Source organism: Protopterus annectens, chromosome 9.part0 (genome assembly GCF_019279795.1).
Source record: "Protopterus annectens isolate FY-2018-M chromosome 9.part0, PAN1.0, whole genome shotgun sequence".
Classification (NCBI taxonomy): Eukaryota; Metazoa; Chordata; order Ceratodontiformes; family Protopteridae; genus Protopterus; species Protopterus annectens.
In genome coordinates this window covers 1,740,818,182-1,740,843,668 of record NC_056743.1, presented here as the reverse complement: position 1 = coordinate 1,740,843,668, position 25,487 = coordinate 1,740,818,182, and the positions used below count along the sequence as shown (strand labels likewise).

Genomic DNA, 25,487 nt, shown 5'->3' with positions numbered 1-25,487 from the left:
ATATATATATATACACACATATATATATATATATATATACATATATATATATACACACATACATACACGTATTTTTTACAAAAAGTTATAATCCATCATAAAAACGGTAACTATACATTTGCGGAATTAAAATGATATTTTCTCTCTCCGCTTTTTCATTAAAACTGGCTTTAGACTAACAGCATTATTCAAACCTGGACTCACATCAGCCTGAAGCCTAATAATCCATTCAAATTCTTTCAATTCTAGCATATTATTCACATCACCCTTTCTTATACCCATCTCAACTGTACTTATAACCCTAAATTTAAATCTATGTTTTTCATCCTCATCAATAATGTGTTTACTTAATGCATTTGTTAATATCTTCCTTCTTATATCGGACTTATGTTCTACAATCCTCTCCCTTAACCTTCTAGTGGTTTTGCCCACATAGAATGATGTACGTTATGCATGTAGCAAAATAAACTACCTGTGTTACATTACAAGTTGTTAGGGTTTCCAGGGTGAAAAGTTCTCCACTCGTTGGATGTATAAATGTACTGTCACCATCATATAAATCATTGCAACAAGTAAAGTTATAGCATTTTCTTATCCCAATCCCCTTCTGTGTGTATTTATTTTTTACTTTAAAATCTTTATAACAAAGCTTTTGTTTCAAAGTTTCCGAGTTCCTGTAGGCATAGCTCAGTCTGTCACCTACTATGGATCTTATCTCAGGCATAGCCATTAAGATGGGCCAATTTTTCTCTATTACACCTCGTACACTACCCGTGTTAAGATTATACGTAGTGAGGTATCTTACTACTTTATTGTCCCCATGTGCTGATGTATTTTATTCTTAATTTTTTCTTTATGACTTAATTATTGTTCGGTGTGATAGGCTGGCTGGAGCTTGTGACTTAATTGTATCTCCTTTTTAAATGATGAGAAAACACAGTTACTATATACTGATGAAGGGTGTAGACACGAAAGCTTTATAATAAAGTGTTTGGTGTGTTAAGTGTTCGTGGTTGCTCGATATATCTTGGAGCAGTATCACCAGTGTTGATTTTATTTAACTCCAAAATTCTCCTAGCTGAAGTGATAGCTATTAAAATAATTGTCTTCCAGGTTAAAAACTTCAGATCACAGGATGATGCAGGTTCAAAAGGGGGAAGAATCATACGGGATAACACAAAATTCAGGTCCCATGGTGCTACAGGTGGTTTAATGGGCGGCCTTAATAAAATGGTACCCCTCAGGAAAGCTTTGCAAAATCTATGGGACATCATGTTAAGCCCGATTCACCTCTATAGAAGTTTGAGATCGTTGCTAATTGAACACTAATAGTAGCTGCAGCCGCACCCTCATGAAATCGTTTTGTCAAGAACTCCAGTATGGAAGGTATAGGGGCAGAGAAAGGGTCAATATGATTATTCAAGGCCCAAGAGGAAAATCTCTTCCATTTGCTGATATAAAATTTTCTCATTGAAGCCTTACGAGATGAAATCAAGATATGTTTCACTGAAAGGGAAAGGTCAGGTAGCCTGGCTATGTTTGGAATCGGAGCTGCCAGGCTGTCAACTTGAGGGTTTGAAAAGATGGATGGAACATTCCAGACGCATGAGTGAGAAGGTCTGGAACTGGGCCCAGAATCCAAGGCTCCTCCTGGAGATGAGGCCAAAGGAAGGGGAACCAGACTTGATGAGGCCAGTAAGGGGCAACAAGTATCAAGGTCCTTCCCAAATCTCTGGCTTTCTGAAGAACTTTGGGTATCAACAAGAAGGGAGGGAAGGCGTAGAGGAGCCCCAAGGGCCAATCGTGTACAAATGCATCCCTTGGTGATTCCCCCGGAGGGGGGATTATGGCAAGATAGCTGTTGCATTTGGCGTTCATTGACGTGGCAAAAAGTTCACAGCAAGGCTGGTCCCATTTGCGGAAAATCATTTCCGCCATCTCTTGTTTTAGGGACCACTCGTAAGACATCAGAATCACCCTGCTGAGTTTGTCCTCTATCATGCTGGATTTCCCTGGGATGTGCATTGCTATCAGAAAGTGTTGGGAGGAGGTCACCCACTGCCATACTCTCAGGGCCTCCCGACAAAGTGGGTAAGATCTGGTTCCTCCTTGTTTGTTTATATACCACACGACCGACATGTTGTCTGTTTGTACTGCAATAATTCCTAATGGAAGAGAGTCTTGGAATGCTTGCAACGCTAAAAGCACCACTGTCATCTCTAGGGTACTGATGTGAAAGTGGGCCTTGTGACCTTGCCAAGTGCCTTGGACTGTCCATCCCTGATAATGCCCCCCATCTGGGAAGCGACTGTGGTCACTGTGGCTAAAGGCTGTAGAAGAAGAAAAAAAGTGACCTAAAGTCACATGAGGGGAGTGAAGCCACCAACGAAGGTCATTCCTGCAAGATTCTGTTATTATTTGGTGGGTAGTTCCTGCATGGACCACTGAGTGAACAGCAGCCACTGTAGAATCTTCATGTGGAGCCACGCCAATGGAATCAAGTTTATTTCTGCTGCCATGGTCCCTAATACTTTCAGGACTGCTTCCTATTGAAAAGTAGGTTTATGACCTGATGCCGATGGACTTGCACCCTTTCTGGGAGAAGCTTTACCATCTCTTTTTAGTATCCAAGTCTACTCCTATAAAAATGCTACGTTGAGATGGTAATAAGGCAGATTTTTCATAAATTATTGTGATCCCTAAATGAGAGCAGAGCTTTAATGTGGTGTGGTGGCGGTTAGGAGCTAGTCATCTAGGTATGGAAACACTCTGAATCCTAAGCATCTCAGGTGAGCTGTGACTACTGCCACACATTTGGTTAACACTCTGGGGGCTGTAGTGAGACCAAAGGGCAGAGCTGAAACTGGTAGTGACTGGATCCCAGACAAAAGCGCCAATGACTCCTGTCCATTTTTTATGTGGTAGTACGCATCCTGGAGGTTTATAGAGCACATCCAATCATCTTGTCCTAGAAAGGGGAGTACTGACTGCAGTGTTACCATCCATAACTTTGCCTTTTTTATTGATTTGTTTAATTTTCTGAGATCCAGGATGGGTCTTCAGTCCCCTGTTTTCTTTGGAACTAAAAAAACCTTGAGTAAGTTCCGGATCCTATTTAGTCTGCGAGGACTGCTTGGATGGCTCTTTTGTCTAGCAACTTTTGTATTTCTAGAGTTGCTTGTTCCCTTTGACTGGGTGACATGTCCAGGTTGTTTTTAAGCTTGGGACGGGTGAATGGAAAGGGTATGGAGTAACCTCTGGATACGATGCTTTGTACCCATTTGTCTTTTATTTTTAGCCAGGCTTTCTGGGTACAAAGATGAGCGACCCTCAACTTCCTCTAGACAGACGGGCCTTTCAGGAGTGCTGGAAGGGCTTGCCAAGGAAGAATTCCTGTTGCCCTGATTTTGCAAACCTCCTCTGCCGCGTGGCCAGCATCTTCCATTACTGTTTCCCCCTCTGCCCCTGGGGGAAGAATCACCACATGTGCTCTGAAAAACTCTCTGGGATTTTCAAAACCACTTTTTTCCTCCCTTTTGACCTTTTGGATAAGGTCTAGAAGGTAGGGGAAAATGGACTCCTATGGCAGAGAGAATTTTTGCTTCTTGTTCACACCTGGTTAGTGCAGCTTTGACTTTAGGCCCGAACAAGGATGAGTCATCGAAAGGGGCATTAACAAAGGAAGATTTAAAGGGCTCCGCAAAGTCACACAAACGCATCCAGGAATGCCTCTCTAGGGAAATTTCTGAACCCGCTGACCTACTCCCTCCATCAGTTGCATAAGAAATGAGTCTCATGGAGGAGTTTACCACTGAATTCAAGGTGGAGAGCTGGGAAGAAACTTTTTCTGTTACCCCCTCAGCTACTGAACCGTTGAGAGTATCTCCTATAGATCCTCCAGGAGATCTCTCTGTAATCTGGTAAAATGGGTGAGATAATTCAGGGACCTGAGCACAAAGGTCGCTGAAGAAAAGGTGCGCTTTCCATATCTGTCCATCGTACAAGACTCTCTGTTCGGAGGATGGACAGAAGAGGACGTCTCTGACCGTTCCTTTTTGGTGGCCGCCACCACCACCACCATACCATCTACTGGGACACCTTTTGTAAGAAAGTTTTTATCGGTGGGGGATGTAATGATTTTATTTGGCCTCCTAGGGACAGGTCCACTGAGTCTGGAGAATCCCACGCCTTTCAACAAACTAGGTCTAACAGTTCATCGAAAGGCTGAGACACCCAAGTGGTGGAAGGGCAAGACCTAAAAGCCTTCAGGTAGACAGACTCCTCCTCAGAAGGGTTGATGGGCTTCCAGCCATCTCTCTGCTTAAGTAGTTCTAGGATGTCTGCAAAGGAGTCATCCTCAGAGGGTGACAATGGGGATCCTTCTGACTCATCAAGATCTGTGTCAGATGTGATTGGCTCCTCCAGGGAGTCCAAATGCCTCCTCGTACATAGCCTCTTACGAGGGACCTCATCAGAGGGGTATTCTGGAGAGGTTTCGGAAGAGAGGGGTTCACCCGATTGGGCATTCTGAGGCCTAGGGTCTCCATGTCTCTGTGGATGCAGTGGTGCCGAGACAGACACCGGTGTCTTGGAGGAGGAATGACTAGACCTGAGAGTGGAGCTGCCTGTGGGGACAGTAATCTCATCACCTCGAAGTCCCCCCACCCCCTGATCAGCGGAAGCTCCCACCTCCAAAGAATCGGAAGGCATCCCCGGGACCAAGGGGGTTGGCTCCAAAGCCGATGTAGGAGCTGAGCTCACCCGTGCCAAAGTCCCCAGAGGCAAGTTCAGATCTGACAAATGTCAGATCTGACTGTCCTCCCTGGACCCGACTGGAGAGCATTGTCTCCTAGATTTCTCGAGTTCAGACAAAACAGAGGATGTCGGAGCAGTAGTCGGGGCCAAAGATCCTGGAATAGGTCTTGGCTTCGAAGGTTCCACTATGATCAGCTCCATACATTCCAGCTTTAAAGTCCTGAGTCAGATCGGAAGAGGAATCGATGGTGGCAGGGCAGGTTTAGTTTGTTCCAAAACCCCCTGAGTTGGCTCTGACAAAAGTTTGGCAAGCACCATTGCTCTCAAATATCTCCGCACCACATGATCCACATAGTCATCTGAAAGGATCCTGGAGGATTGAGTGGAGGAAGCAGGAGATCTGGGAGCTTGTAGGATTGGAGATCTCAACATTGGAGAAACAGGTTCCAGTTCTGGCGACTGGCTCTGAACTTGAAACACCAACAGTTCTGACACTGAAGGAGCTGAGGTGGAAGGATTCTCTGGCCTGACAGGCTTTGGGTCCGATGAGGAAATTTTGGGGAATATTTTTAGTTGGCTCAGACTGAGCCTCCGATGAAGCAGATCTTTTACCTGACCACTCAGATTTTGAAGAAGGGGGACATTTCTTAAACCCAGAGGGTTTAGCATCTTTGGGCTGTTTTGACATCTTAACAGCAAAAACAAGTTAGCACTACAACTACTATATATAAGACTAAACACATTAAGGGAAATGCCCTCTAATTTAAATGGGCTAAGCAGCCCTCCATCTTAAATGAGCTAGCTTAATTAAGAGAAAATCAACTAAAATAAAACAGCTCTTTAACAAACAAGCTTAACAAGAATTATCTAAACACACACACCAAGGGTAAAAGCCCTCTAATTTAAATGGGCTAAACATCCCTCTAAGTTAATCTAGCTAGTTTAATTAAATATAGAATAATTAAATTTAAACAGCTAACAACAAGCTTGTCAAAAATTATTTTAAACGGGATAGGATAGGAAAAGGCCTTGAGATAAACAATGGCCAACAATCAAATAACAAGGAAGTGAGCACAGCAAAACTGCTTAAAGGTTAACTAATTTACTAATTAACCACTAATCCCAAAAGGAGAAAAAAATAGCAATTTTAACAAGGACAAAACAACTGGAAAGAATTCACTTAGCCAGAGCCAGTGTGAAGCACCCAATCTTGTTTAGCGGCAAACAAGATCTGAGGAGTTTCCTACAGCATTATGGGATAGGGTATCAGCCACGAGCTAGTTGAAGACCTCAAGCTTTTGTACAAGGCCAAGTCAGAACCGAGGATCGGTTCTGAACCCAACTAGTACAGAATGAAGCCGAGACAGGACATTATCCTCTCTACTATTACTGAATTCACATCTTCCATGCCAAATATTCTCATAATTTTCTTCAAAAATCTGCCATCCTTTGTTATACTTTCCCTTCTGGACCCCTCAGATGCATTTTCACTGCTGCAAATTAAATTCCAGCCCCTACCTATAAGTAATATTCTTTGCTGAAAACTGATTATTTCTCCCAGAATTTTCTTAAGCTCTATTATAGCAGTTTTAGGTGGAATATAAATACATGCCAGTGTAATCCTCCTCCCTTGCCAGCAGCCTCTTAGCACTACAAATCTGACATCATCTTTTTTATCCTAGTCTATCACTATTGGAATTTGCAATTAATATTAGTACCCCTCTTTTCCTTTGTCCAAGATATTCCGCTGAATAACCATCCTGAAAACCTTTTTTTATCAAATTCATATATACAGTTCTTTCCAAGTATGTCTCCTGTACCACTTGCTATTTGCACTTTATATTTTTTAATATAGTCCACTATTCTTTCTTTTTTGTATATCTCTGAGACCACTGACATTTAAAGCAATTATAGAAAACATCACTGTATTAAAAATTATTACTCCCACCTTTTATGTACAACACATTTTTGTTAAATGTCCAGTTCCACCTTTTGTGTTACATGCACATACTGTTTGGCTGGTTGAACTTTTATATAGTTGCTGCTCGTCATATCCATTTGAGCCTATGTCACATCTTCCAAAACATGTTGTTTTATTGAAAGCCCTCAAGGGAAAAAAAAAACAAAAAACAAACCTCCAGTACCTCCTAAAACCTATTAATTTAATACAAACACACAAAACTATGTACCTCTTCAAATATTAAAGTTTTACCCTTCTAACAGGGACAAATATCCAAAACTGACACCACACTCATAGACTTGAGTTAACCTGAAAGGTTATCCATACTAAGACACATAGTGCGGTCTGTGTTTCTACTAAGTGCTAACTGGTTTTGTCTTACCTTTATAGCTCTCCTGGCTGGGAAAACCCTGAATGTTTTCACAGAACATTTTCTTCTAGCCAGTTTCTATTTTCTTTTTTTTTCCCAGCCAATCACTCTCCACCAGACTGTAACCAATTTCTCTTTATCAGATTGTCTTGGTGGAGACATGAGAACTATACAGCCAATTTCTCTATCAGATTGTCTCGATGCAGACATGAATAACAGACCACCAATTTCTTATCAGATTGTTTCCATGGAGACATGCAGGCCAGATACACAACTGTGACTAAGCATACATTCATTTGCTAGAAAAAAAGCCTTACAATATTCAATACTCTTTCATTTGCTTTTTCTTAAAACTTGTTACTAAACCAATCTAAGATCCTTAATCCAGTCATTCCCCATGTAAGAATGAGAAAAACACATTTTTCTTTTGTCATGCTCTTTTAACCACATTTTTTTTAAAGATTGCATTGCCTACATTTCTTAAAACTGAACAAGAAGAAAGAGAGAAGGAAGAAAAAAAGTGAAAAAACTGAGGAAACTACTTTACAGCATGCAAAGAAAATAGTACTAGTTTTGTGGTGTATGGTTAAGAAAAAAAAGTTTTCTTTACTTATAATTAACTTTCTCCCCTCTCTAAAGCATTTTTCTGAACATTAATGACATGAAGTAGGGTATAGTTTAGAGTCTCCACAAGTCCAACAAATTCTGAAAAAGTCCAATATTTCCATATTTTCTTGTTCTATCATATTTCACAAACAGAACTGCATTATAATCCTAATCCCACACTGAGTTACTGGTTTTATTAATGTTCATCTCCATCTCCCATATTCTGCCTCTGCTTCATTTCCAATGTACTCTCGATTCTTCTAGTCAACTCTCAAGCTCCCTTCCTTCTCTCCATTTTCTACTAAAATAGTGGAAAAGGTTTCAAAGTTACTATTTTTATTACTATATTATTATTATATTACTGTTTTTATTATGAAAACAACAAGAAGCAGACTACTCTCTTCTGTTACACAGCTCACTTTTGTTGGACAAACTTTTGTATTTCCTCCTTAGCATGTACTTCATCAAAAATTGATTTTGTCCCTCCAGGGAAGAATACATTGAAGACAGCTGGGTACAGCAGTTTGAATCTGACACCTGCGTCTCGACATTCGCTGAAAAGCAAAACAAATTCACTCCTCTTCTGCTTGGTGAACAATGAGTAATCATTCTCCACAAACACTCTGCTGTCTCCCACTTTTAGTATTTGTCTTGCCACAATTTTGTCAGAATCAACTCCTCCTGCTGGTAGGACTGCATCTTTACTATTAAAGATCTAGGTTGCTTTTTAATAGCCAGATTTGGAGCATACACACAATGTGCCCTTTCAACTAACAACTTCTGCTGTAGAATACCAGTCCAGTTGCTTACCTGTGCTTTCATACAATTAATGCAGTCTGTTCCTTCCAGCTTCTCTGGTATTACTGAAAATCTCAGGTTTTCCCTACGTGCTCTGTCCTCTAATTCTATTGTTTTTTTAAACATCGCTTCCTGAGCAGTCTCATATTCAGCCAGCCTTTTCTTCAAATAAACCTCTGGTTTTTGCAGCTTTATCACATCATCTGAATATCTGTTTAAAGCTTCTTCCATTTTTTCCAGATTTTTGTTGTTTGTCTCAATATACTCCCATCAGTGTTTTGTTTATTTTAATCAGATCTGTGTGCAATTGTCTTATATCTTCTGTAGGTTACTGGAAGTCATTTCTGGAAGTTGCACTGCTTTTTGCTGAACAGCTGCAGAACTTTCCCCAGTCAGTGTTTCTTCCTCATTTTTTGTAGCTGATTTTTTTCCAGGTGCTCTATATTTCTTTTTTCATTGCATCCAGGCAATGCACTCTACTAGCCAGTTACTGAAATTTACCCATAAACACAAAAGTCTACTGGCCTTCTCTGTTGAGTTTCTGTTTTCACACTGGGAGAGCTAGAGTTAAGTTGTTGGTTAATGTGTAGCCATCTTGGAAGATCACTACTATAGATCTTTAGTCTCATTAGCCTCGTATGGAAAAGGATGGAGTGTATTGTCTCAGATCTCATTAACCTGGACATTAAAAATATCTTAACCCTGGATCTTCATCAATTTTGCTTTGTCAAAGGAAGGCCGTGTCTCTAACTTCATAAATTTTGTTGAAAAAGTAAATGAAGCAATGGATACTGATTATGAAATGCATACACCATACCTAGACCTGGTCAAGATTCTTGATACTATTCCACATTAAGTAATTACTGAAAAACTTCTAAACTTGAATATAAATCATATATTGTCCTGGATAGCTAACTGGTTGATTGAAAGAACTGGTGTGGTTAAGTCCTGAGTCTCACTTCTGAAAGCAAAAAAGGTATCAGTGGTGTACCACATGGCACAGTTTTGGGCCCTCCCCTATTTGGAAAAATTAAGGCATAGATGGGACACCTTAATGGTTAGGGACAACACCTGGGTGCAACAACCCTGTGTTTCTAAAGGTTAGCCAAACAGTCCACTTATGCTGTGCTGATGGTGTCATAACAAGACTGAAACATCCATGTCCACAGCTAGTGGGGCTTGGCTTTATTAGCCTGAATTTGTCCATTAATCAACTTAAAATAACTAAGTCATGGGCATTCAGAACCGCCATATAGTTGAAACACCTGTGTCCTCAAGGGACATTTGCATATATCCCATAATCCTCTTTTACAAGAAGTTTCAAGGCATCTGGTACAAACTCTAGCTTAGCTAAGTTTTTCTTGTTTTTTCTAGTTGTTGGATTGGCTGTGTGTCCTTTTTACTCTTTTATTCAATTTCACTAAAATATAATTTTATTATGTTCAACTGTGAATATTACAAACAAACAAAATCAGGGGTGTCCATGGGGCCGCTTGTGCCCCCACATATGCCAATATCGTACTTTCCAAATGGGAAGAACAGTTCATCACTAATTGTAAGTTCAAGGAACAATGGATTTTATACCATAGGTTCCTGGACGATATTGTCATATTTTGGATTGGGAGTGATGAAAGTTTTATGGAATTTTTTGAGTATATTAATCACACTACCAAGTTTTTGAAGTTCACCTATACTATCAGCACAGAATCTTTAAAATACCTTGACGTAGAAATATATAAAAGAAATGGAAAATTCGATAGTAAGGTATATAGGAAGGAGACCTACGTCAATTCATACCTACATTACAATAGTGCTCACCCCATACATAGCAAGAAGAACATTGTCAAAGGACAATTTGTTAGGGGTTCTCGAATGACATCAAATGACTCTGATTTTCAGGTGGAATGTAATTTATTACACAATATATTTAAAGAACGAGGTTACCCAGAGGAGTTTATTAACAAACTTAGAGAGGAGGTAGAAAAGGGAAGACCGGGCAGATTTGAACCCTTAATAGGTAAGGGGAATCAAAATAAAACTGGATCAGGGTGTTATAGAGAAATAGACAAAAAGAAAAATGATCAAGATGGCTACAGGAGAAGTCTAGTTTTGGATTACAATAGTTCGAACACAAAATTATATGACTTTTTTAAAAAAGAATGGAAAAGATTTAGTATCCTAACGGACATAGAGGAGATACCCAGAATGGAACCTGGGATAGTATTCAAAAATCCACCAAACATAGGTAAAATTTTGGAAAGGGGAAATAACAAGGTTAGGGACAACAGTACAAGAAGATGTGGGACTTATAAATGTGGAAGATGCCCACAATGCCCGTACATTACTAACAAGGCAGAAATATATATAGACAGTCGAAAGAGAAGGGTTACAAGTAGGACCTACTATAATTGTGATAGTAGGGGAGTTGTTTACATAGCAATATGTCAGATATGTCAGTCATTCTACGTTGGAAAGACAGAGAGATGTCTGAAACGTAGAATTCTGAACACAATTATGATATTTCAAGGGCTAAAAATACTAATGCACTTTACAAACATAGTAATGTATGTCCCGAGGCCAAATATGAATTTTTTGTATTGGATCAGGTCAAACCTGACAAAAGGGGAGGCCTTTGGGAGGAAATCTTGGAGAACAAGGAATTATGGTGGCAGGTGCATTTGGACTCTAACACCAGTCCAGGAATTAATGAATACCTGACCATAACACCCCTACTTAAATTAAGAGCTAACAAAATATAAAGAAGTTCAGAGTATGGACACTAGAGGGCATTAACACAGGATGAATATCCAAGCTCCATTCATTAGAAACACAAGTGAAGAATATAAAGTAACAATGGTTTTTAACATTTATTTATTTATTTATTTATATTTAATACATTTAAATAAATATCTATTTATTACAACTTATGGATAGAAGCCAGTTTTTAATAGTAGTACATATTTATATATATATTTTTATTTCATGGCACTAAGCACTTTATCATGAAAAGAATTAATATTAATGATTTTTAGGTAGGGATTGGTGTGTTTGACTGAGTTTAATTGATTTATCGACCAATGGAATTGTTCATCAATTAATTGTTTTAGCATTTAAATGTGTGTATTAAATTTATATCTTTGTCTGATGAAGTCTTCAGTGACGAAAACGCAGGAATTGTGTTGTATGTAAGAGCGTTTATGGTCTGGCATCTTGGCAACTAGGTGCAGCGTGGATAATTCTCATAATTTTCTTCAAAAATCTGCCGCCCTTTGTTATACTTTCCCTTCTGGACCCCCCAGATGCATTTTCACTGCTGCAAATTAAATTCCAGCCCCTATCTATAAGTAATATTCTTTGCTGAAAACTGATTATTTATCCCAGAATTTTCTTAAGCTCTATTATAGCAGTTTTAGGTGGAATATAAATACATGCCAGTGTAATCCTCCTCCCTTGCCAGCAGCCTCTTAGCACTACAAATCTGACATCATTTTTTTTATCCTAGTCTATCACTATTGGAATTTGCAATTAATATTAGTACCCCTCTTTTCCTTTGTCCAAGATATTCTGCTGAATAACCATCCTGAAAACCTTTCTTTATCAAATTCATATATACAGTTCTTTCCAAGTATGTCTCCTGTACCACTTGCTATTTGCACTTTATATTTTTTAATATAGTCCACTATTCTTTCTTTTTTGTATATCTCTGAGACCACTGACATTTAAAGCAATTATAGAAAACATCACTGTATTAAAAAATATTACTCCCACCTTTTATGTACAACACATTTTTGTTAAATGTCCAGTTCCACCTTTTGTGTTACATCACATACTGTTTGGCTGGTTGAACTTTTATATAGTTGCTGCTTGTCATATCCATTTGAGCCTATGTCACATCTTCCAAAACATGTTGTTTTATTGAAAGCCCTCAAGGGAAAAAACAAAAACAAAAAACAAACCTCCAGTACCTCCTAAAACCTATTAATTTAATACAAACACACAAAACTATGTACCTCTTCAAGTATTAAAGTTTTACCCTTCTAACAGGGACAGATGTCCAAAACTGACACCACACTCATAGACTTGAGTTAACCTGAAAGGTTATCCATACTAAGACACATAGTGCGGTCTGTGTTTCTACTAAGTGCTAACTGGTTTTGTCTTACCTTTATAGCTCTCCTGGCTGGGAAAACCCTGAATGTTTTCACAGAACATTTTCTTCTAGCCAGTTTCTATTTTCTTTTTTCTTTTTCCCAGGCAATCACTCTCCACCAGACTGTAACCAATTTCTCTTTATCAGATTGTCTTTGTGGAGACATGAAAACTACACAGCCAATTTCTCTATCAGATTGCCTTGATGCACACATGAATAACAGACCACCAATTTCTTATCAGATTGTTTCCATGGAGACATGCAGGCCAGATACAGAACTGCAACTAAGCATACATTCATTTGCTAGAAAAAAAAGCCTCATAATATTCAATATTCTTTTTCATTTACCTGATTTCTCTTAAAACTTGTTACTAAACCAATCTAAGATCCTTAATCCAGTCATTCCCCATGTAAGAGTGAGAAAAACACATTATTTTTCTTTTGTCATGCTCTTTTAACCACGTTTTATTTAAAGATTGCATTGCCTACATTTCTTAAAACTGAACAAGAAGAAAGAGAGAAGGAAGAAAAAAGTGAAAAAACTGAGGAAACTACTTTACAGCATGCAAAGAAAATAGTACTAGTTTTGTGGTGTATGGGTAAGAAAAAAAGTTTTCTTTACTTATAATTAACTTTCTCCCCTCGCTAAAGCATTTTTCTGAACATTAATGACATGAAGTAGGGTATACTTTAGAGTCTCCACAAGTCCAACAAATTCTGAAAAAGTCCAATATTTCCATATTTTCTTGTTCTATCATATTTCACAAACAGAACTGCATTATAATCCTAATCCCACACTGAGTTACTGGTTTTATTAATGCTCATCTCCATCTCCCATATTCTGCCTCTGCTTCATTTCCAATGTACTCTCAATTCTTCTAGTCAACTCTCAAGCTCCCTTCCTTCTCTCCATTTTCTACTAAAATAGTGGAAAAGGTTTCAAAGTTACTATTTTTATTACTATATTATTATTATATTACTGTTTTTATTATGAAAACAACAAGAAGCAGACTACTCTCTTCTGTTACACAGCTCACTTTTTGTTGGACAAACTTTTGTATTTCCTCCTTAGCATGTACTTCTTCAAAAATTGATTTTGTCCCTCCAGGGAAGAATACATTGAAGACAGCTGGATACAGCAGTTTGAATCTGACACCTGCGTCTCGACATTCGCTGAAAAGCAAAACAAATTCACTCCTCTTCTGCTTGGTGAACAATGAGTAATCATTCTCCACAAACACTCTGCTGTCTCCCACTTTTAGTATTTGTCTTGCCACAATTTTGTCAGAATCAACTCCTCCTGCTGGTAGGACTGCATCTTTACTATTAAAGATCTAGGTTGATTTTTAATAGCCAGATTTGGAGCACACACACAATGTGCCCTTTCAACTAACAACTTCTGCTGTAGAATACCAGTCCAGTTGCTTACCTGTGCTTTCATAAAATTAATGCAGTCTGTTCCTTCCAGCTTCTCTGGTATTACTGAAAATCTCAGGTTTTCCCTATGTGCTCTGTCCTCTAATTCTATTTTTTTTTAAACATCGCTTCCTGAGCAGTTTCATATTCAGCCAGCCTTTTCTTCAAATAAACCTCTGTTTTTTGCAGCTTTATCACATCATCTGAATATTTGGTTAAAGCTTCTTCCATTTTTTTCCAGATTTTTGTTGTTTGTCTCAATATACTCCCATCAGTGTTTTGTTTATTTTAATCAGGTCTGTGTGCAGTTGTCTTATATCTTCTGTAGGTTACTGGAAGTCATGTCTGGAAGCTGCACTGCTTTTTGCTGAACAGCTGCAGAACTTTCCCCAGTCAGTGTTTCTTCCTCATTTTTTGTAGCTGATTTTTTTCCAGGTGCTCTATATTTCTTTTTTCATTGCATCCAGGCAATGCACTCTACTAGCCAGTTACTGAAATTTACCCATAAACACAAAAGTCTACTGGCCTTCTCTGTTGAGTTTCTGTTTTCACACTGGGAGAGCTAGAGTTAAGTTGTTGGTTAATGTGTAGCCATCTTGGAAGATCACTACTATAGATCTTTAGTCTCATTAGCCTCGTATGGAAAAGGATGGAGTGTATTGTCTCAGATCTCATTAACCTGGACATTAAAAATATCTTAACCCTGGATCTTTATCAATTTTGCTTTGTCAAAGGAAGGCTGTGTCTCTAACTTCATAAATTTTGTTGAAAAAGTAAATGAAGCAATGGACAGTGATTATGAAATGCATACACCATACCTAGACCTGGTCAAGATTCTTGATACTATTCCACATTAAGTAATTACTGAAAAACTTCTAAACTTGAATATAAATCCTTATATTGTCCTGTGGATAGCTAACTGGTTGATTGAAAGAACTGGTGTGGTTAAAGTCGCAGGTCTCACTTCTGAAAGCAAAAAAGGTATCAGTGGTGTACCACATGGCACAGTTTTGGGCCCTCCCCTATTTGGAAAAATTAAGGCATAGATGGGACACCTTAATGGTTAGGGACAACACCTGGGTGCAACAACCCTGTGTTTCTAAAGGTTAGCCAAACAGTCCACTTATGCTGTGCTGATGGTGTCATAACAAGACTGAAATATCCATGTCCACAGCTAGTGGGGCTTGGCTTTATTGGCCTGAATTTGTCCATTAATCAACTTAAAAATAACTAAGTCATGGGCATTCAGAACCGCCATATAGTTGAAACACCTGGTGTCCTCAAGGGAGCATTTGCATATATCCCATAATCCTCTTTTACAAGAAGTTTCAAGGCATCACAGTACAAACTCTAGCTTGGCTAAGTTTTTCTTGTTTTTTTCTAGTTGTTGGATTGGCTGTGTGTCCTTTTTACTCTTTTATTCAATTTCACTATTGGAAAAAATATATTCTGAAAAATTGATGTTTAACAAAATACATAACCATAAACCAAGATAAATATGGTCATTTTAAAATAAATTATATAACATCTTATGTTTAAAAATAACTAAATCACTTTTTGAAAGTATACGCTGAGACATACTCTGGCTCTCCACACAGTCCCAACTCTCATACTGAAGTTGTACATGAAACACTGGCATCTCACTGCAGCAAGTGCATGGATCTTTCAGATATGTTAACAGTGAGGTCCCTTCTACAAATACTGGTGCTGTTATTGCCTTTTTTATTTTTGGTGTCTGGGTGGAGATAATGCAACACTGGCCAATATTCAAAATCAGAAGATTTCCTTTGGGTCATGGCCAATGTGCCAAATACCATAAAACCGATGCACACAGTTTCAGACTGTGTAGGTGACAGCATTTGCAATGGTTGCCAAAAACAGTTGTGTCACTAAAACTTGCTTACTTCTGTGTACACTTTATTGTGTGCATTTACAATACTTTGGCAAAGTGCTGCATGCATACTGACTCTTCTAGCAAACAAATCTGAAAACCAGAATCCCTTAAAGATCTATTAAATGCATTTTAATGGATTCTAAAAACATTAACAGTTTCTTGCATTTATTTGCAGATTGTGACTACACTCACAGCTCAGTGCCAGAAGACCCCCAAACAATCATCCACTATTAACTGTGCATGTGGAGACAAAGAAAATAAATAGCATTAACTTACCTTGGTACACCTGGAGGAATGCCGGGTGGAATTCGGGCTGGACGGGAGGGAATCTGAGGTGGAGCTGCAAAAGGGTCGTTGTTAGCAATAGGGAACTGAGGTCCAGGTCTGGAAGGAATTGGAGGCACTCCAAAACCAGTTGCAGGAGTTGGAATTAAAGGTGGCCCTGGTGTTGCTCCTCTCACTGCTGGTGGTCGGTTTGGTGGCAGTGCTGAAGGATTGTGTCTACGGTTGGAGGGTGGACTAGTTAAAAAAAAAAAAAAAAAAAAAAATATATATATATATATATATTTAAGCTCGAGTCAGTCAAAGGCCTACTACACAAACAACACAACTGCTTTTAATAATCAAACTATTAGTTTCAATTCCCCAATCCCCTTGCAATTACAGATTTTAGTACTTTGAATTTAGGTTTTAATGTTTCATGGTGTTTGAAACTGGGGAAACTACAGGGTTACTCAGACAGCCACATACTATCTAAAAAATCACACGAAATGTTACCTACCAGAAATTAGATCACCAGTAGTATATTTTTCATTAGTCCTTACTTCTTAGAATACTGAGCCTCAGATGTGCAGGACAACATGTAAACTACATGTAAGTATCACTGTGTTTACTATAAAGTTGGATACATAAAGTGCCTCTTCAACATAATCCTGTCAATGATGAGACTAAAGACGGTTTACCTCAATTTGTTCGGACATGGTATGTGCGATTGTGCTTTTGTGCGACTCGACAGGACGAATTATGGAAGACTTGAGGACAAATGTCGAAAATGGTTTGACAGAAAAAACATTTTGGACATTTGTCCATGTGTTTGAACGGCATAATCCATTCGCATTATAGCCATTTGAACCTGTGTGAGTCAGCGTTGCGGTTTTGTGCTGTTGTCCTTTCGATGCAATGCACATCAGACAACGGGTACATGACTTAATGAAGGAAAACCGACTAAAGACATAACTTTCATAAACAGTTTGTGTACACACACACACAGTTACATAGACAGGCATAAAATAATTCTCCCACTTATACAAAATATCAAACCCATGAAGGTAAAGCTTTAGTATTTAGTACACATAGATAAAGTTAAAGGCCTGATTGGAGAGGCCATAAAAGAAAGACTATAGTTATGCAGCACCTTTATCACAGTTCAGATTCCTGACATCAAATCAACCAGCAGGGCAGTTTTTGCAGCACTATTCTCTTCCAAGTAGGGGGAGTTGTTGCAAAACTCTGACGGCAGTTTCCTCAAGGTCCAGGTCCATCTCCAGTTTCGTTTCACCTTTTGTGAATTAAGTTGGAGGTCATCCTTCCAGTTCTTTCTTGTGAAGAAGGAAGAAACAGGAGAAGGAAGAACAGATCTGTGTAGTACTTACTGATAACGTCAGCCATATAAATAATACCAAGAAAAAAACACTTTTTAAGGGAAGGTCACTATCCTGCGAACTGATATAATTTCAAGTATTTATCACTATGGCATGTGCTGCTACACAATTAACATATCCTTTTCAGGCTCGTAACTTATCAGGGCTTGGGAAAAGTACCTAGAGGTGATGTCACTCACATGGGAGGTGGAATGCACAACTTATACAAAATCATATGACTTGCTGTATGAAAGTTACTCTGCTCTTGATCGGGTATATTGATTATAGGGACATAGGTATATACTAGACTAATGACCACCAGGGCCTTTATAAGCCTAGCAGCACAACCCAACCAAATTGTGTCCCCATTTAACATGGGCATCTATTTGGAGGGGTATTGTTGATTAGGAAGTTGCTAAAGGTTTAGAGTGTGAGTGTGTGTGTTTGGGGTATGTTAGGGAATATTTATTGTCAGTTTCTGTCAGAGACCGGGGCAGAGTTTTTGATTCCCATTCCAATTGTCAAGGTTACATTTGAATAGGGTTAGGGATGGCTGGGAAACCTATACCAGAGCATGGGGATCACCCCTTACCACAATATATATTCCTGACTTCAAATCAACCAGAAGGGCAGATTTTACATTATTAAAACAGTTGAGCAGCTATTCAGGCTGTAGCTTCAATAAATCCCTAGATGGATATCCCACAAAAAAGGTGGCAAGGAAGAGCTTTAACAAGATTCTTCCCAAAGCAGGCATAACACTTCACTATCAAGTGCCCATATTCACAAAGATCCAGTCAGTCCTCACCTTCTCTAGGAATGAATGACAGCAAGAGGCAAAAATGAAAAACATTACATCCAATATCCTGTGGGGACTAGAAAGATTTATTTTTTATTTTTTAATTCTGTTGCCCTCCCTCCTGTTGGGTATCAAGTATGGTGTAACAAACACCACACCCAACCCCATTGGAGTGCACCCGGAGGCTCTGACTGATCACTCCTGTTCCTAGTCTGACTCCTTGACTGCCTGAACCACTAATCAAATGTGCACTGGTTGGTGTTCAGTCACGGCTTTACCCTCGGCAGGATGGACTAACCACTCCTAGTCTATTTCAACACCAACACCATATTCTTGTCTCCTTTTAGCCTTTCTGAAGGGAGTTATATACAGGAAGAAAAACTTGATTTTCCCTTTTTATATTCATAATACTGACTAAATCTTCCTCAGGGTTATATTTTGCAAGAAAGTAAGCAGCTAGACAAATGGTCTCAATGAGTGTAACCTCAGACACCATTTTGACAGAAAAATAGAATTTATTCTAAGCAAAACCCTTTTTTACAGTAAAAATAAGTGCTTTAGATCAAAATGTCTGAAGCTCTAAAATGTTTCCACTTGATGTAATATTTATTTAAAGAAAGCATTTCAACATAAAGAAAAATGACAACTGTTTCAGATTAGTAGAGGTCTTAATGGAAAGAAAGGGAATAAATTCCATCCTATAAAATACTGACGGCTTTACTGGAATCTTATATTGCAGTAGGAAACTATAATGTAATATTTTCTATGTTCTTGTTTTCAGATACATGGAGATGGGAAAATAGTATTTGTTACTGGCACAATAAATAAAGAGACGGGATTAGTCTACATATTGATCATTATAACAATTCATTGTATATAAATTATTTATGACTTTTATATTATTTGTATAATATATGACTGGTCTTTATGCTATTTTGAATTCAATTTGACAAAAGTTAAAATGAAACAGTTACATTTCACATATTTTAATTTGTTTCTTGAATAAGTACATACAATTGTAATGGGTGTATTTTAATTCATAACTTTTTTTTTAATCACATAAACTACTTTATATTGTTAAATTATGCAACAACATATATACTTAGACGGAGAAGAGATGAGTGTTGTTACTAGCTTGATGGTCAAGTTGGGTGACAAATTTCATTGAAATTAGGAGTTTTTAACTCCAGGGGGGTTTAAAAGAGATTATGTTATTAGCAAATGTTATACGTTTCTGTTAATAGTTATTATGATGTTTACCAAGTCTTACAAGATTGAAATTGATATAAACATATTTCATTGGATAAAAGTTTTATATGTTTCATGTGTAAATTATAATTGTATTCCTAATAGTCAATTTCTACTGACTTATAAAATATGGGAAAAAAGGTGAGTTGTTCAACAACAAATATTCAGAACATTAACGTTTTATGACATCATTAAAGTGTATATCATTAAACATAAATGGATTAAATAATCTAAGTAAGAAGATCTTTGAATAAATATCTTAAATTACATAATTCTTAATTAATATTTCTCCAAGAAACTCATCTACTAACTGAAGATATCACAAAATTGGAATCCATATCTTACAAACTTTTGATTAGCTCAGAACATACACAAAAAAAGAGGGGTGGCCATACTATAGAAAAATACATCATCTATGCCTAAAATAATTGACACAAAGATAATAAAGGGATGTTATCTTCAGTTATTATAGAATTTAACAAGACAATTTTGACATTAATAAATATGTATTGGATTCCTGGCATTGGCCCTACAACAGTAAGACAACATATAGAACATATAGTTCAGTTTTCTAAGGGTAGTATTATTCTTGCTAGAGATTTTAATTGTATTTCTGACATAAAGGACTCTAGTACCAATGGTAAAAGGAAAATTCCAGCTATAGCTAAATTATTGAATGAATTTTCAGATTCATACATGATGAAAGATATTAATAACTTTGCAGATGCCAAGTCACTGTTCTATACATTTTACTCACATAGACATAATTCATATTCAAGAATAGATAGGGTATTAATTTCCAATAACTTAACTGATTTCTTATTAAACTCAAAAGTGATTTCATGCCCCCTTTTGGACTATAATTCCATAACATCTGATTTTAATACTAAACTCCACATTTACTGTTGAAATTAAAAGGATACCAGCCTACATAATTAAAATGAAATACTTTCTTGATTTCTTTACTACAGAAGTACAAAATTTTATTGAACTTAATAGTACACAGGGAACTTCTGAAGTATACATTTGGGATGCTCTAAAAGCTTACCTATATGGTAAAATTATGGATTGGTATAAAAAGAAAAGAATTTTGTGGGACAAAAGAATTTTGTGGGACAAAAATCAAGATATACAATGTTAGATGCTTTAAGACTTGATGCTTCAAAAACCCAGATAAGAAAGAAAAAATTAATGAAATAAATACTTTAAACAATATATGGAAATTTTAAACCATAAAGTCATTATAAATCTTGAAAAATATAAACTTATACCTTTTTCTATAAATCCTATATCTATGAATATACTATAGCTAACAAGACTAAAAGATTAAATAAACTTAACCATATTAAAGAAATCTATTCTCCAACAAAAAAAAATGTTATCTGATTTACCAAATATATTAAATGAGTTTAGAGATTTTTTTTAAAATTAAACCAACCCAATGGCTCGATTAATAGTACAAAAGATATTCAATCTTTTATAAGTAATAATATAAAGAACAGAATATCAGAAACACAAATAAAATTAATAGATAAACAAATATCTTTTAAAGAAGTAAAAGATCAAATCACTAAACTTAAGCAAAATAAAGCTCCTGGTAATGATGGTATCATTTACAAGGTTTTGCCTACCAAAGTGTTAACTCTGCTACACACAGTATTCAACACAGCTCAAAATATTAACATTATACCTCCCTCTTGGAACTATACATTTATTTCTCCCATACTAAACTCTGATAAAAATCCTGTAAAAATGTGCTTCATATAGGCCCATCTCGTTATTAAAAACAGACTATAAAATGTTCATGTCTATTTATGCTGATAGACTCATAAATATTTTACCATCCCTGGTAGATATGGATCAAACAGGTTTTATAATTAACAGAACTTCTTATGATAATATCAAAAGAACAATAACTTTAATTGAATCAGTAAAAGCCTTAAAGAATAATTTGACTCTTGTTAGTTTAGATATTAACTGTGCCTTCAACTCAGTTAATTGGGACTATCTTTTTATCTTACTGGAGGACAAACTTTTCTAGTAGCTTTATTAACCTTATAATTCAATTATATAATGAACGTCAAGCCTACATAAAAATAGGTACAAATATATCTCAGAACATACCCATTGTAAAAGGAACTAGACAAGGTCGCCCTTTATCTCCAATTTTATTTACATTAATTATGGAACCTTGGGCTAACTTAATATGGGATAACAATAATATACAAGGTTATATATTAAATCTTAATGAAACATCAAAAATCCAAATGTTTGCTGATGATGTATTAATTACTCTTGGTTGTACTAACCCCACCTTACAAGAATTGTTTAAAATATGGATATATTTCAAAATAGTTCTGGTCTTAACTTTAATAACTCAAACACAAATACTTCTAATTGGTTCCAAAAGTTATAATATACAAGATCAATATAAAAATATATACCTCAGTCTCAACAAATAACATATATATGTATAATTATAGCACTAATATTAAAGACATGTTACATCTAAATTATAATAAAGGTATAATAACCATAGGGACTCTAATAAGCAAGTGGAGCATGAGTCTATTTACAATGGCTGAAAAACTTTCCATTATAAAGATGATCTTGCTTCCAAACATCTTATACATAATACAATCTTTCTATTCCCCCTACATGCTCTTATATTAAAAAATTAACACACTGATTAAAAACTTTTTGTGGCATCTGATAAAGCCTAGAATTGCATTGTCCTATAATATGTATAGCTGAGAAAATGGAGGTATATCTTTCCAAATCTAGAACTGTATTCAATTCATCAGTTATTAAAACAATTGTTTATCTTATAGATGGAGAGTATTCAGCAAAATGGAAAGAAATTATGTTAAATTTATCCCAAAATACCAAAAAATAAAGATAATAATCATCTATCACAGTTAATAAATAATTAATTTATATGGAATTTGAGAGAGTACTTTTAAAATTATTCCACTCAAATGTTTAAATCTACTTATGTAGCTTTAATTCTAAAGGCCTTTAAAAACGATGCATTTAGATTTAGAATTTTTGAGAATTGGTTGTTCCTCATTTTTCCTATTACCTATACACAAGGGATAATTCTCTCTGCAGATCATTCTAAAATGTTGCTATGTATACAAAATCAATTAATGTTTTGGCATCAAATGCTAAATAAAAATAAGACAAAATCTATTAATGCGTGCTGGTGCTGCGGTAGCGTTGTCACCTCACAGTAAGACGTTGTCCCGTTCGACTCTCAACTAGAGCGTCTTCTGTCTGGAGACATGCGTGAATGGGCGTACCTTCGTTGAAGGTTGTGCATCAGGGCTGGCAACTCGGCACATAAAAATCTACTGCCAATCATTAGCGGACTGGAGTTCCGCTGTGGCGATCCCTAACCGGGAAAAGCCGAAAGACACAACAGAGATGAATATAACCTTAACACTTTACTTTGTTAAGATTTGCAAGAGTTTAGAAAATATATTCTAGATAAGCTAATTTTAATCCCCTCAAATGCTAAGAATTCAATACCCAAACTTATTCAATATTTGATTTTATATACTTATAATACTTTATCAGTTAAAATAGTACATCATATATTTATAGAGCAATTAAACAAGATCTAGATATATATTCAGATAACTACTGGAATTCATTTTCTGTAAACAATAGTTTTGTTCCCTCAGTAAAAAACAAAGTTAATTTCCTTCAGTCAGCCAGTAAAACCACTTCCTCCATTAAATGGAGAATCTTCACGTGGAGATTTCTACATAAATCTTTCATCACACCTAAGAAAATGAGTAAGATAACTAAACAAGATATTGTTTGCTGGAGATGTAATGCAGTAACCAACACTGATTGGAATCATATATTTTATGACTGTGTACTATTAAAGTAATTTTGGGAAGAAGTTAACACTTTTTTACAGGCAATTTTTACAGACAATTTCATGCTTACAAAATCACTTGTATTATTCAATACACCTGTTCCAGACTGTATAAACAAAAACAAATATTCTTTGCTCTGGTCTATACTGTCCATTGCCAGGAAAACAATTACAAGAAACTGGAATTCCTCATCAGTTCCCTCATTTAAAGAGTTTAAAGGTCTTCTCTTGGAAATATCTAAGTTAGAAATGTTAACTTCTTCTTCTTCTTTCGTCTTTTCCCAGTTAGGGGTCACCACAGCGGATCACCTGTCCGCTCATGATTGGCAGTGGAGTTTTACAGTGTCGAGTTGCCAGCCCAGCGCCCAACCTTCCACAGAAGGCACACACTCACACCTAGGGCCAATTTAGAGTGTCCAATCCACCTACAGCATGTCTTTGGGATGTGGGAGGAAACCGGAGCACCCGGAGGAAACCCACGCAACCACAGGGAGGACATGCAGACTCCGCACAGAAGGTACCCCAGCCGAGGATCGAACTGGAGAACCTCTTGCTGTGAGGCAGCAATGCTAACCGCTGCACCACCGTGAAATGTTAACTATCAAATCTACATCTACAAGGAATACAAAATTATATTACAAATGGGAAAATATACATGAATTATTAGTTAAAGAAATGGATAAATGATTAATGCAGTAATCTTTTTTTTTATCTTTTGTTCTTTATTTTTATTTTTCTTCTGCCAAAATTAATTGATCTTGTTGTTTGATATACAGTGAACATCATTGTATATAGTTTTCTGAGCTATTATAGATATTGTATTAATATTTTCTTTTTAAATATTGTACTTTAAAAATTCAACTTATTCAATTTTTTTTCAAAATATCTGTTCATTATATTAATGTTTTCAATAAAGCTGTTTAAAAAAAAAAAAGAAAAAAGAAAAAATACAAAATCTCAAAGATTCAGAAGACCCAAGTGTTCATTTTTCCAAAGCAAGCTCTGTGTAGGAGCTGCAGGCTTGATGTTACTAAAACCAGCAGGAATGCTGGAATTACATCAATTCTTGAGAAATAAAGCCACATGAAAGGTCAAAGTAGCTGACACAATTGGACCCTGATAGTGGAAAACTATATGCATGTTTCTAAAACAGAATCCAGTATTTATGTACTATGTAAGGAACACAAAAAGGATCAAGAATTTTACTTTCTGCCCAAACTGCAAATATTTTCCATTTCCCAAATGATGTTATTATAATAGACTACAGCCAAAAGCATCTCTACTGAGATTTGATTGGAAACTTCTGGAATTACATTACTTCTTGAGCAGTAAAACCACATGAAAGGTCAAAGTACTCGACAAGTGAACCCTCACAGTGGAAAACTGTATACAAGTTTCTGAAACAGAATCCAGTATTTAAGTACTATGGTAAGAAACACAAAAGGGATCAAGAATTTTACTTTCTGCATGAACTGCAAATATTTTTTTACCAAATTACGTTATAATAGAATACACCAAAAGCATCTCTACTGAGATCTGATTAGAAACGTCAAACCCAGGAACACTTAAAAGTTGAGCATAAAGTTCTACAATTCGATCTGGAGAAGGAAACTATTACTGGAAAGAAAAGATCAATCTCCAAAGCCAGTTCTGGTGGTAGTGTAGAGCGAGAAATGACTGACAATGGCCTAGGCAATCCATGTTCAATTAGCAGCTTTAGCACCGGAATCAAATGGCAGGAAGGATGACTATATCCATCTAGGGAAGGGGGATTGCAGCCAGCTGAGTTCTGTAATGATCCTTTACAGAAAGAGGCATGGTATGCAACATTGTGGCAGGCATGCAGTGCATCAAACTACTGAAGGGTGGTGGTTTTCAGTGAGCAAGTACACAGGAGCATGCATTTGGGAAAAGTGAAGGCACAGTGGCTTCAGTAGTAATGTTGGTGCACATCCCATGTCCAGG

General features: G+C 36.8%; 1 protein-coding gene across 1 annotated transcript in view; it reads right to left on the bottom strand.

The window, feature by feature from the left end:
* The window catches only part of DNM2 (dynamin 2), a 1,995,561-nt gene that overhangs the window by 67,901 nt on the left and 1,902,173 nt on the right, over positions 1-25,487 (bottom strand). Inside the window, exon 21 of the mRNA XM_044082335.1 lies at positions 16,226-16,468. Within this exon, the coding sequence (XP_043938270.1) occupies positions 16,226-16,468 (243 nt within the window). The remainder of the gene's footprint in view (positions 1-16,225; positions 16,469-25,487) is intronic.